We start from the raw sequence: 14,031 nt of genomic DNA on the forward strand, positions 1-14,031 counted from the left end.
TGCATGCATTATTGGCCCTAGTCTTGTTTATATCAAGAATTCATTCAATAAAGAAATGTCATATGTTTAAACTATATTTTGCTATTGAACTGCAGAAATGTATATGCTCAGGAAACCTAGTTGTTCTGCCACAGCACTGCTCTTGCATGATGTCATGTACAATTATGGCACTATATTAAAAAGACTGTTTTTTAATTGAGATTTCTAGTGAAAGAATGGAAAACAATGTTAAAAGTGGACACAACTAAAATGTTAACAGATGTGTGGAGTTCAAGATGACTGATAACACTGAAGACATGTTTGGATATTTATAAATAATTAGATTTCTAGTTCTCTATCAAGAACAAAATATGCTCTTGCACTGCACAAGATAGATAACTACATCGCTGTTCATATTAGCATGTGATACCCCTGTGATTAGGCTGAGAATATATTACCAGCATTAAAGTTATTGAGGCATTATGAGACTGTACATTTGGAAAGTTAACAGATTTTAGTAATGTCAACTCTAATCATGATTATTAAAAGGCAGGTAAGGGAGGAGATTATTAGGTCTCTCATTATTATTATTTGGTCACTTGAACCATAGTGAATTTTACAATTTTGACTACTAAAGCATGAAAAATACACATACAATACTGCACACTCCTTTCCCCCTACTTTCCTTAGCAAAGGTCATTAAATATCAGATCACTATAAAACTATAAACGTAAACAGACAGAGGCATCAGAGGACTAGAAACAAGAACCCAAGGACCAAATTATTACATAGCCTGTATTTCTGCAGCCAAAAATGTTGTGAGCCCAAGCAAATGCAGGTGCATTTTCTCCTTTTAGGTAGTCAGTAGGGCTGTCAAGTGATCAAAAAAATTAATCGCAATTAATCGCACTGTTAAACAATAATAGAATACAATTTGTTTAAATATTTTTGGATCTTTTATATGTTTTCAAATATACTGATTTCAATTACAACACAGAATACAAAGTATACTGTGCTCACTTTATGTTTATTTTTATTACAAATATTTGCACTGTAAAAAGCAAAAGAAATGGTATTTTTCAATTCACTTAATACAAGTACTGTAGTGCAATCTCTTTATCATGAAAGTTGAACTTACAAATGTAGAATTATGTACACAAAAACTACATTCAAAAACAAAACAATGTAAAACTGAAGAGCCTACAAGTCCACTCAGTCCTACTTCAGCCAATCGCTCAGACAAACAAGTTTGGTTACATTTACAGGAGATAATGCTGCCTGCTTCTTGTTTACAATGTCACTGAAAGTGAGAACAGGCATTTGCATGGCACTGTTGTAGCCGGCATCGCAAGATATTTACGTGTCAGATGCACTAAAGATTCATATGTCCCTTCATGCTTCAACAGAGGACATATGTCCATGCTGATGATGGGTTCTTCTTGATAACAATCCAAAGCAGTGCAAACTGACGCATGTTCATTTTCATCATCTGAGTCGGATGCTACCTGCAGAAGGTTGATTTCCTTTTCTGGTGGTTCGGGTTCTGTAGTTTCTGCATCAAAATGTTGCTCTTTTAAGACTTTTGAAAGCATGCTCCACACCTAATCCCTCTCGGATTTTGGAAGGGACTTCAGATTCTTAGGCCTTGATTCAAGTGCTTTAGCTATCTTTAGAAATCTCACATTGGTACCTTCTTTGCGTTTTGTCAAATCTGCAGTGAAAGGGTTCTTAAAACGAAAAACGTGCTGGGTCATCATCCGAGACAGCTATAACATGAAATATATGGTAGAATACGGGTAAAACAGAGCAGGAGACATACAATTCTCCCCCAAGGAGTTCAGTCACTAAGTAATTAACGCATTTTTTTTTTTGGAACAAGCATCATCAGCATGGAAGCATGTCCTCTGGAATGGTGGCCAAAGCATGAAGGGGCATACGAATGTTTAGCATATCAGACACATAAATACCTTGCAATGCTGGCTACAAAAGTGCCATGTGAACGCCTGTTCTCACTTTCAGGTGACACTGTAAATAAGAAGCAGGCAGCATTATCTCCTGCAAATGTAAAAAAACTTTTCTCTTAGCAATTGGCTGAACAAGTAGGACTGAGTGGACTTGTAGGTTCTAAAGTTTTACATTGTTTTGGTTTTGAGTTCAGTTATGTAACAAAAAATCTACCTTTGTAAGTTGCACTTTCATGATAAAGAGATTGCACTACAGTACTTGTATGAGGTGAATTGAAAAATACTATTTCTTTTGTTTACCATTTTTAGCGTGCAAATATGTGTAATAAAAAAAATAATATAAAGTGAGCACTGTACACTTTGTATTCTGTGTTGTAACTGAAATCAATATACTTAAAAATACAGAAAAACATCCAAAATATTTAATAAATTTCAATTGATATTCTACTGTTTAACAGTGTGATTAAAACTGTGATTAATCACAATTAATTTTTTTAATCGTGATTAATTTTTTAATTAATCGCGTGAGTTAACTGTGATTAATCGACAGCCCTAGTAGTCAGGTGTCTTAATGCTAATTGGACCTGCAATTGAACCCACTATTGGTTACAGACATAAAACTGCATGATGAATACACAGTGGTGGGGTTGAGGCCCCTTCCAAAATTTAGTTTTGAGAGTAAAACAGTCATTCCTTTATAAGGGCTTAAACTTAATTGATGTAAAGCTAAAAGATGCAGGTTAGTGAAAAATTAGTTAAGAATAAGCAATTTCTAAAATCCAAGACAAGATCTCTGGTTATACCAGAGAGACAAGTTACAGACATGTACCAAATGTGCATATTTAAAGTTCAATTCAATTATGTTTCAGAAATCAATACTATACACTTACTAAACATAATTCTGTATTACTATACTGTGCAAAAAAGCATTTAAAATTAATTATACACCTACTTCTGCTTACTGATAATTCAGACAAATCTACAATCTACCAAGGAAGATATAAGCAGAGGGAAAAACAATGTTTCTATAAGCATACATTAGATTTGCAGCAAAACAGCAAAAACAGGGCAGGTTCTATATCATAGGGCATGTCAGCAGAGGTGCAAAACAGCATTTCAAACACAGTGAGACATCCAGGTGCTGCCATATAGCTCTCTCAACACTGAATTTTTTAAAAAGTCATTTACCAAAGACAACCAAAATCTAAATTATAACCCATTGTTATCATTATAGTGCATCCAAGGGTTATAATTCAGTCACTGTTACATGAATATTTTTAACCTTACTCAAAATAAATTGAAGAGTTTTAACTTTGCAATAAAAATGTATATTGGCTGTATAAAAACACAGCTTCTGTCACCCTGGTAACAGTTTTGCTTAGAGAGCTATGAGGTTTTGGAAGTGACGCCTACCTTTGCAGTGTGTCACACGGCGCTTCCCTTGTGATTACAGAGACAGAGACAGAAGTGCTAGATAAAGATGGGTTTGAGTACAGTCAGGCTCACCTACACCCCTGCTCTACTGGTTGTCCAGCTGTATCCTCTTAGAGGCTAACCTGTTGCTTGACAAAACATTGACCCATGGTCCATTCAGTGGATTGTGTGTAACTGCATTCAAAACTCTGTTTTTCAAGCCAACAGTAATACATTTAGAGCTATTTTATCATTAAAAGATTGGTTTAAGCTCCATTATGTAACTTTATGCTAAAAATAATTCAATATTTAGGAATACTGGATATACTTTGCCTAGAAAAAAAACCTCTAACTGATTTCAGTGGGAATTTTGCCTGAATCAGAAGGGTAAGATCAGACTCACGTAGGTTAAATTATTCATTTAAGTTATGAATCTCAATGGAAAATTTTGAAACAAAGACTATTAAAGCCATATGTGCCTTTTTCCAGGAAAGTGAAAAAGAAAAAGTTACTACGAGACAAAATTATAAATGTAGCATATCAGAAGCTATTTTCTTGTTCAAGAGCTTAAGTGTCCATGAGAGGGAATTGGGCTGTGATCCAGAGAAGCAATAAGTACATGAGTAGTCCCAGTGAAATCAACAAGACTACTTAAGTGCTTGATGTGAGGCACAGGCTTATGAGCTTTGCTGGGGGGCCTTGATTATCAGCCCAAGAAACAGAAATCCTCCATCTTTAATTTAAATTATGATTACAGTCTGAAAAGTAACTATAAAAACACCACATGCTGAACCAGCAGATTTGTTCTCAGTGTGCATTCCATCCCATTTGCTTATTCCAATGACAAAGTAAGTTTTTACTACTTTTTACTTTTGCTTGGCTCTGCAGAATCAACAGGGAAGCAAGCTGTACTCTATTTTGTGTCACATGCCATCAACAGGATTGATCGTAAAGTTTTAATGGCAGAGGCAAATAAACTCTGTCCTTATTTAAATTTAGAATGTAGCCTACAGAATCTTATTGATGGTGATAATGCATGAGCAGGAAAGAAAAGAACATTGACTTTCAAGTCAAAAGATGAGCTTCCAGAGCTTCAGTTAGAAAAACAATATTTTTATTGGTAACTTGGCAATTTTGCTCAGGAAAGAACTGAGACATAAATATGAAATCTCTTAATTGCATTTGCTCATTTTTATGAGTAGAATCACACTTAAAATATTGTATAATGCAGAGAGCCATAGTCTGAGCTTCACATATACTTCAACCCACAAAAACCTTAATCCTGTTTTGAACAGGAATATCTCTATTGGGTAAGAAGGTAGTTTCCATTTTCATGGCTTTTTATTCTTGGCCTTCTTGCCAAAAAGGATTCCAGTCGCAATGCAGACACATTGGCCACTAGGAAGTAGGCCACCAGTGGCCTGTAAGTGAAAGGCTCTGAATCCTAATGCCGATTTCCCTGATAAATCACTGTACAATAAGAAATGCATCAGCATGCAAGTTATCTCTTTAGAAATGGAGAAAAATAAAACAGAACCTACCTGCACTGAACATTGGTTCCTTGGGTTTGCTGTGAAAATAATCAAGGAGTTTTCTTGTAAAGTTTGCCATGCACACAACACTTTTCATATGGCATAGTAATAGTTCATATAATTTTATAAAATCAATTAATTAAAAACCACATACAACATGTGGACATGGTAAAAATAACATTTTCCTTGTGGTACCCTACTCACAGATGCCAAAACTTTTTTCACATTTCTAATACAATCATTTTCACATCCCTGGGATCCCAGCCTCTCTCCCACTAGATGTCAAGTTTTTTCCTTTGAAAATCTAGTCCAACCATGGCAGACGTTAAGTGTCTCTAGCATCTACAGTATCCCATCATTATTTTGCTCATTGGCCACCAATGCTTGTTAGTCCAAAACCAGTGTACAACTACACCAAAAAAGAAAGATATTATATTTTTAAAAGAGTATCTGTATATCAGTGTGACAGAAGGTCTGGGCCTCTGTCCATAATTCACAGTTCATTGACAACAGAAAAAACATAACTGGGGGAGTATTTAAGTATTTATGTACCCTGTCCATAAATGGGCACAACCAGCCAAACTCATCTGTGAACAGGGCTGGCTCCAGGCACCAGCTTGTCAAGCAGGTACTTGGGGCGGCCGCTCCGGAGAGGGGCGGCACGTCCAGGTATTTGGCGGCAATTCGGCGGACGGTCCCTCACTCCGCCTAGGAGCGAAGGACCTCCTGCCGAATTGCCGCCGCAGATCACGATTGCGGCTTTTTTTTTTTTTTTTTTTGGCTGCTTGGGGCGGCCAAAACCCTGGGAGCCAGCCCTGTCTGTGAAAGGTGGTATCTGAGCTAGGTCGGTAAGCCTTTGAAAGGCAACTACCAATCATTGTTAAGTGTTTCCTCTTCTTCAGTGGATCATCTCCCAGAAGGTGGAGATTAAAGCTATTGACAAACCCTATTGTTTGTGTAGGTCTTCAGCAAACTATTTGGGAAAATTCAGAAGGGGATTTAATAAGCATGTCTGTGGAGGACAAGAAAGGAGTTGCTATCTAGACACTAAGTGCAATGCTGACAAAGAGACCAAAGTGGTCAGAGAGAGGGGATTGCTTTCAAGAGATGTAAGCTATTTTGTTTTCTTCTCCCCCCCCCCCCCCTTCTGTAATTCACTGCGCTGTGCCATGATTGTTGGTAAACCATTTGTATTGAAAAGCCACTATGGAGTTAAGGAAAGTAGGGAAAGGAAGGAGTGCAAAATGGCAATATTTACTGAAACTGCTTCCATAGAAAGCTAATCTTTCATGCAGAACATGTTGTGATCAACAAAACCATCAGCTCTTAGTCGAATCTGATAACCTACAGTAGCAATGGATCTGAGTGGTAAATCTGTTCACTATTGGTTAAGGCATCATCACAGTGCCACCAAGAGGTAATCCAAGTTGGTTGGATCCTTCTTTTTAGCCTGGAATCTCTGTTTGTTTAATTTTAAAAACGGCCTATGTCCAAGAGGTTATTACCATGTGTGTGCACAGAGTTTATGAGCTACATGATTATTTATCTAGAAGGAATCAAAGAAATAAGGAAAACAGGACAACATTTCCAAAACAGAGTTTACATGCTTCCTCTGCAAAAGTTAGTATATATTTCCCTAAAATAAATATAGAAACTTCAGTTGTGCTATAAAGAGTTTTGTGCCAAACCTGGAAACTAAAATCAGATTTTAAAGTATGAAACAGAGATTGTAGTCCTGCTTTACATGCAAATCTCAACACAACCTTAACTATGGAGACATTACCAAATGCCTCCATGAGTATGAACAGTCACTTTAAAAATCTGCTAATGTATCAGCAGAGGGAAGACATGATGCCCTAGACAAGTGACTGCATTATCCAAAGAGAAAAATCACGAGAAGTAACATGAAGGAGTCCAACAACATACTGGAAAGAAGGATTAATAACTCTAAGCTTTTTTGGCATTACTGTATGCAACTCAAAATTTTCACATGGCTCATGGCTTGGAATACAATAAGGCAAACAAAATGTGTAATCTCAATTTGAAAAAGTGTTTAGATGACGGAGTACTTTAAAACTATCCTCTGTTCAATACACAATAGGCATCTCATGTCTGATTGCTGTATCATCAGAAAATCCAACCTTTCAATAGTTGCTTATTTAAAATTAGTAACTTCATTATTAGGGCAGTCAGCGTGGGGAAGAGGGAAACATTAAAAACATCACATACTTCTCACTGTTCTTTTTACCACTAGAAGAACTGCTGGTGGAACCAGTGCGATTGCGGCTGCCTTTGGAATCTCCATAGCTTTCCCTTCGACCTCCTGGGGATACACGTTCAGCTGAGCTGGTTCTTTTGACAGTACTAACAAAAAAGGGAGTAAGTTATATAGCAGTACATATAAAAGTATTTTATTACAAAAAGATTTTGATAAATACCTCAGAAAGTTTAATTGAACTTTTATTTCTAAGAGCATTAACATAACTATTAAACAAATTATTTTCTAGAACAGATAATGATTTAGGTTACTAAGAACTGAACTGCAGCAGTCGGACTATTTTGCTGGGTATCTACTGCAATGGAGATTAACATGGCTGCCTTTTTGCTTATTTTTCAGTCTACAAGAGGTGCTATACTAGTATCACTGATACCAGTTGGAATATCCACTGCTCAGGTATATGCAATACATAGACTTCTGAAGCAGAATATCAGAGAGGTCACACTTACAATTTTTGTATATCAGTCCAAACTACCTAAATTTAGAGAATGGAGTGATAGATTTAAAAAGAAAGTATAACGTGACATTCCTAGCCATATTACACATAATTCTCAAAGTAGGTCAAATTTTGAGCACTAAGCTGACCATGTCTTTTCATATCCATTCAGTCTTTAATTCAGTATCAAATACTCTATCCTGTACTTTCAACCCAGTTTTAATATACCCAAAGGTAATGAGTAAACTGAGACCTCTTAAATATTTCTGCAGTTTCAGTCATTATCTTATCAATATGTGACACTTCTACTTACATTTATGAAAAAAAACATAGATCCTAAAAAGATCTTTTTCCCTTTTCCTCTGTGAGGGAGTTCTCAGAGGGCTAATTTCCCCTTCCAACCTTCCTCCAAACGTCTCTACCAGGAGGGTTCTGTCTTTAGTTAGACAGAAGACTCAACCATAAACAGTTTTAGTAACTAGTGAAATAGATTGGCCACTTAAGACTTTATATTGAAAGGGGGAGAGAGATTACTGTGGTCACTTCACCAACTTGCCAGACCTGAACCACTATTCTTTAGCTGCTAAGTTGCTACCTAACCAAGCACTACTCTGAAAGGATGTCTCCATTTTAAGTTCTACACAGTCAGAAACATCAGATGCATCCTGGAAAGCTTTATGTCACCTACCGTATTCTCTCTTTTGGAGCACCTGATGGTGGTACAAATTGTTTTGGATGCATTCTGATACAAAACCCAACCAAAATGTAAATTATTAAGTTTAAATAAGAATATTCTTTTGGGTGATGAAATAACACCGAAAATATGTGGGTTGCTAAGCTGCATAAGTAGGTGGGAAAAATAAATTGCCAACAAGGAAGTGATGGTAGTAAGGGATCAAATCTTGCTTTCGCTTCAGAAACCAGTACGTTTTAGGCTGGCCCTGGGTGAAAGGGATAAAGGAGGAACACTCAGATCAGGACCTATCTTTTGTATTATGTTCACTAGCTATGGAATGAAAAGGTAACATCACTTTAAAAATGCAACTTGTTGCATTAATATTAGATAATTAGTAAGTTACAGAGCACATTTTAATCTCACTTTAAATGTCAAAAACTTAGCAACAAATATTAAATAACTTCACTACTGTCCACAACACAAAATGCTGTCTTCTTTTTGGAGAAAGAAATCATTTAAAAAGTATATTAACATGGAAGGACAAAAACAATGTTCTTAAATAAAAATATTTTACAATTCATATTTTACCATTAATGTTAATGTTTGAATATGCCTTTAAATATATGCCTTCAATTTCACTTGTAAAGTTCTTAAGCTCATCCTGAAAACAAAAAATTACAAGGACAAGAGAATTGAAATTAAGAATGCTTTCTTTTAACTAAAGCATTGTCTTCAGTTAAAAAATGTGTGGCAACTTGAGAAGTTTGAACCTTATTCTCAGAAAAGTTCCATATAAAACTGATGGCTAAGTATGACACTGCTATTGACTAGCACAGGGGTGGGCAAACTTTTTGGCCCGAGGGCCACATCTGGGTGGGGAAATTGCATGCAGGGCCATGAATGTAGGGCTGAGGCAGGGGGTTGGGGTGCGGGAGGGAGTGCAGGGTGTGGGAGGGGGTGCTGTGTGCAGGAAGGGGCTCAGGGCAAGGGGTTGGGGCGCAGGAGGAGTGTGGGGTGTACGAGGGGCTCAGGGCAGGGGGTAGGGGTACAGGAGGGATGCGGAGTGTGGGGGGGCTCAGGGCAGGGGGTTGCGGTGCAGGAGGGGTGCAGCGTGCGGCAGGGGCTCAGGGCAGGGAGTTGGGGTACAGGAGGGGTGCAGGGTACGGCTGAGGGTTGGGGTGCAGGCAGGGTGTGGCAGGTGGCTCAGGATAGGGAGTTGGGGTGTGGGGTGCAGGAGGGGTTCAGGGTGTGGGCTCCGGCCCGGCGCCGCTTACCTGGAGCAGCTCCAGGGTGGCAGTGGTGCGCACCGGGACCAGGGCAGGCTCCCTGCCTGCCTGCCCTAGCCCCGTGCCACGCCACTACCAGAAGCAGCCCGGCACCACGTCCCTACGGCCCTTGGGGGGGGGGGCAGAGGGCTCCACGCATTGGCCTTGCCTGTGGGTACCTCCCCCGAAACTCCCATTGGCCACGGTTCCCTGTTCCCGGCCAATGGGAGCTGCGGGGGGAGGAGGGTGCCGGCAGGCGAGGGCAGCGCACAGAGTTTTAAAAGTGTTGCCCGCTTCTGCGAGCGGCACGGGGCCCGCTGCGCCATGGGAGTGGCAGTCCTGTGGGCCGGATTCAAAGCCCTGATGGGCTGGATCCAGCCTGTGGGCCGTAGTTTGCCCACCCCTGGACTAGTACTATTTCATCAGTTATGACACAGTATGTTAGACATTAATACTGACACATGCATGCTAATACATCCTTTGTGCATCCTTAATTATGATTATGTGCCAAATTCTAACCTCAATTACACCTCTGAATAGAAAATAAGGGAAAACTACAAGAAAAATAGGAGACAACGCTCTATTTTAAGGGATATTTCAAGGAAACAGCATTGCCTTTAGCATATCATGTATTTTTCTCTCTCAAGTGGATATTTCTACTGCCCTCAAATATAGAATGAAATTATCGTAAGCTTCAATTTAATGTTTAAAGTATTACTTAACAGTTTTAATACATTTAAATACATCTTAAAATAAGGGATGAATGGTCACCGAAAGGGATAAATCAATGAAATAAAGGATGGTCCCTTAAAATAAGGGACCGGTGGTCACCCTAGCTCTGAAACCTCTATTATTTTATAGGACTCAAGAGAGAGCTAGGCATTTCACAAGAACATGGTCCCTGCGTCATTGAATTTACAATTTAGATTTTAGCCTTGGCACAATGAGCAATAGTGACAGGCAGTAGGGAAGTGAAGAGGCAAGAAAAGATAAGGGTTATGGCAACACCATCATACTGTTAAATCAATTTAAGCATGCACATATTTTGGTAGGTGTAATACCGTATTTTTATATAATTAAAAACTAAGATGCTACAGTGAACACTATTGACATGCTTATTCTGGACACAGCAGACATACTGATACTTCAAGTGGAATTTAAATGAGAAGCGTAAGGATCACAGAAACTAGGACACTGATTTATAGGGGTGTACAAGCATAATTGAGTCCAGAATTTGGCCTTCATAATTAATCTTAAGAAAATGTAGTTTTTAATGGTGCAACACCAGGACAAAAAGTTTGACTTACAATACTTAGGAAACAAGCTGCAATAAGCAATTATGTTTGAAGGAATTTGCATTATGAAAAATCATCACTATAAGTGAGATAATGTTAGCACGAAAAGTAGAGGTACCATTACTGAGTTAATTACTTTATAAAAGTTCTGGTGCATTTAAACACATTGGTTATGAGTATATGTTGCAAAATTTATTTCTGAGAATACTAAAGATTGTAATAATTACTACAATTATGTATTATGATATAAACACCACCACTAAAATAACCCCCCTGAGCTATGATAGAAGGGAAAACCTACTGAACTATGACACTACAATACTACTAAGAATCCCTCACCTTACAGTAGTTTTTTTCAGTTTGCATGCATTGAGAAGACTCACAGACCTGTTTAATCCATGACTGAGAGGTGCATAAACAAAGCAGAATAAAAGTGAATACAACAAGTGTGGAAGCAAGACACATTTAAAACAAACTTACAATTAAAGACACACATGACTGCACATTCAAGATATGAAAATACATGCAAGAATGAAGTACCATGGATTTTATTGGCTCCTCAGTCAGATGTGTGGTCAGTTCAAAATACGTATTTACAGTCCAGCAATATATCCATGCATGACAAGAATGCTTAGCAATACTATATATATGTTGACCATCTCCGCAGCTTCAACAAACAGCCTAAGTTCTCTTAAAAATCAGTGGATATCATAAACAAAATGGATAATATCAAGCTAGAGAACAAGATGCTATTACTACTAGCCTAGCAAGGATAAGCATAAGAATATAAATCGTCACACATATATACAATGCAAAGGTGCGGTAATGGTATAAATATTTAGGATGGTTGCATTGATCTGTGATGAAATCACAAGTGAGATAAACAAGGCAATGAAAGTCTACGGCAGTAAAGCCTTTACAGCATATTATCTTACATAAAACTATTTTACAGATATTTGAGAGGGTTTAAACACACTGAAGTAATTTTTAGTATCCTTATACTAGGAAAACAAGGTATTGTATATTTACCATAAGTAATACCAATACCCCAGGGGTCTGTAGTGGGAACAGTCCTATTCAACATATTAATAAATAATCTGGAAAAACAGGTAAACAGTAAGGTGGCAATATTTGCAGATGATACAAAACTACTCAAGATAGTTAAGTCCCAGGCAGACTGTGAAGAGCTACAAAATGATCTCACAAAACTCAGTGGCTGGGCAACAAAATGGCAGATGAAATTCAATGTTGATAAATGCAAAGTAATGCACATTGGAAAACATAATCCCAACTATACGTACAAAATGATGGGGTCTAAATTAGCTGTTACCACTCAAGAAAGAGATCTTGGAGTCATTGTGGATAGTTCTCTGAAAACATCCACTCAATGTACAGTTGCAGTCAAAAAAGCAAACAATGTTGGAAATAATTAAGAAAGGGATAGATAATAAGACAGAAAATATCATATTGCCTCTATATAAATCCATGGTATGCCCACATCTTGAATACTGCGTGCAGATGTGGTCGCCCCTTCTCAAAAAAGATATATTGGACTTGGAAAAGGTTCCGAAAAGGGCAACAAAAATTATTAGGGGTATAGAACGGCTTCCGTATGAGGAGAGATTAAATAAGACTGGGACTTTTCAACTTGGAAAAGAGACGACTAAGGTGGGATATGATAGAGGTCTATAAAATCATGACTGGTGTTGAGAAAGTAAATAAGGAAATATTATTTACTCCTTCTCATAACACAAGAACTAGGGGTCACCAAATGAAATTAATAGGCAGCAGGTTTAAAACAAACAAAAGGAAGTATTTCTTCACACAACTCACAGTCAACCTGTGGAACTCTTTGCCAGAGGATGTTGTGAAGGCCAAGACTATAACAGGGTTAAAAAAAGAACTAGTTAAATTAATGGAGAATAGGTCCATCAATGGCTATTAGCCAGGATGAGCAGGGATGGTGTCCCTACCCTCCGTTTGCCAGAAGCTGGGAATGGGAGACAGGGAATGGCTCACTTGATGATTACCTGTTCTGTTCATTCCCTCTGGGGCACCTGGCATTGGCCACTGTCGGAAGACAGGATACTAGGCTAGATGGACCTTTGGTCTGACCCAGTATGGCCATTCTTATGTTCTTACATTCTTAAGTAACTTCATAGGACTCAGAGGGAGAAGAAAACATCTAAATGTACCCTGAAATAGCTTTTCTATTACAAAGGTCTCAGCTTTAAAATCTAATATAGTGGGCCTTTCCAGGACTAGAACAAGTGTTGCTACACCCTGGCTGGAAATAGTTTTTCCCAAAAAGCATAAAGAGCCTAATTCTTGACATACACAGTCCCAAAATATTGGGGCTTAGGCCCTATCCAGGGCTGATAGCAGCCCATCCTGAATCAAAGACCAGTCTAACTGGGCAGGTTAGTGACGGAATTAGGTAAGTTGTGTAACAGGGTATTTAAAGTGTGCAAGATATTTGAAGTTGCTCAGAGGTTTGCAATATTAGAATAAGTCTGGGTGGAGATGGGTAAGTGGAGAGAGTAGAGGTGCAATGGTCAAAAGGTATCTGACAAACTAATTCATCACATATGTATTAAAGGCTATGTTAAACATACTATGACTGTATGGTATATAGATATCTATATCAACAATAGTGAAGTGTTTTGCTAACTAAACGGGAAACCTGGGCTGTGTTAGCCTGGCTAATGGGGGTAACCCCAGAAGAAAATATTCTAGTTGGCTTACTGAAATTTCCAAAGTTTATATTGGTGTAACTCCATTGACTTTACCCTGATGTGAACAAGGAGTAATGGTCTCAAGTTGCAGTGGGGGAGGTTTAGGTTGGATATTAGGAAAAACTTTTTCACTAGGAGGGTGGTGAAGCACTGGAATGGGTTACCTAGGGAGGTGGTGGAATCTCCTTCCTTAGAGGTTTTTAAGGTCAGGCTTGACAAAGCCCTGGCTGGGATGATTTAGTTGGGATTAGGTCCTGCTTTGAGCAGGGGGTTGGACTAGATGACCTCCTGAGGTGCCTTCCAACCCTGATATTCTATGATTCTATGTACAAACATCAGAGAAGAGAACCAGGCCTGCTGTATCTATATTTCCACTGGAATTTTTCTCTCCTCTCTCTGCCTCTCTCTCTCTCTCACACACACACACACACTCTCTCTCTCTCTCTCCCCTAAATGAA

At 38.4% G+C, this 14,031-nt stretch overlaps 1 protein-coding gene across 2 annotated transcripts in view; it reads right to left on the reverse strand.

The window, feature by feature from the left end:
• The window catches only part of EML1 (EMAP like 1), a 122,208-nt gene that overhangs the window by 39,130 nt on the left and 69,047 nt on the right, over positions 1–14,031 (reverse strand). Inside the window, exons 4-6 of one of the 2 annotated variants that reach the window (XM_065404517.1) lie at positions 11,178–11,240; positions 7,118–7,252; positions 4,898–4,926 (exon numbers count right to left, since the gene is read on the reverse strand). In XM_065404517.1, coding sequence (XP_065260589.1) covers positions 4,898–4,926; positions 7,118–7,252; positions 11,178–11,240 — 227 coding nt within the window. The remainder of the gene's footprint in view (positions 1–4,897; positions 4,927–7,117; positions 7,253–11,177; positions 11,241–14,031) is intronic. The other variant, XM_065404518.1, reaches the window with a different exon arrangement.

This window comes from Emys orbicularis, chromosome 4 (genome assembly GCF_028017835.1).
Source record: "Emys orbicularis isolate rEmyOrb1 chromosome 4, rEmyOrb1.hap1, whole genome shotgun sequence".
Lineage (NCBI taxonomy): Eukaryota > Metazoa > Chordata > Testudines > Emydidae > Emys > Emys orbicularis.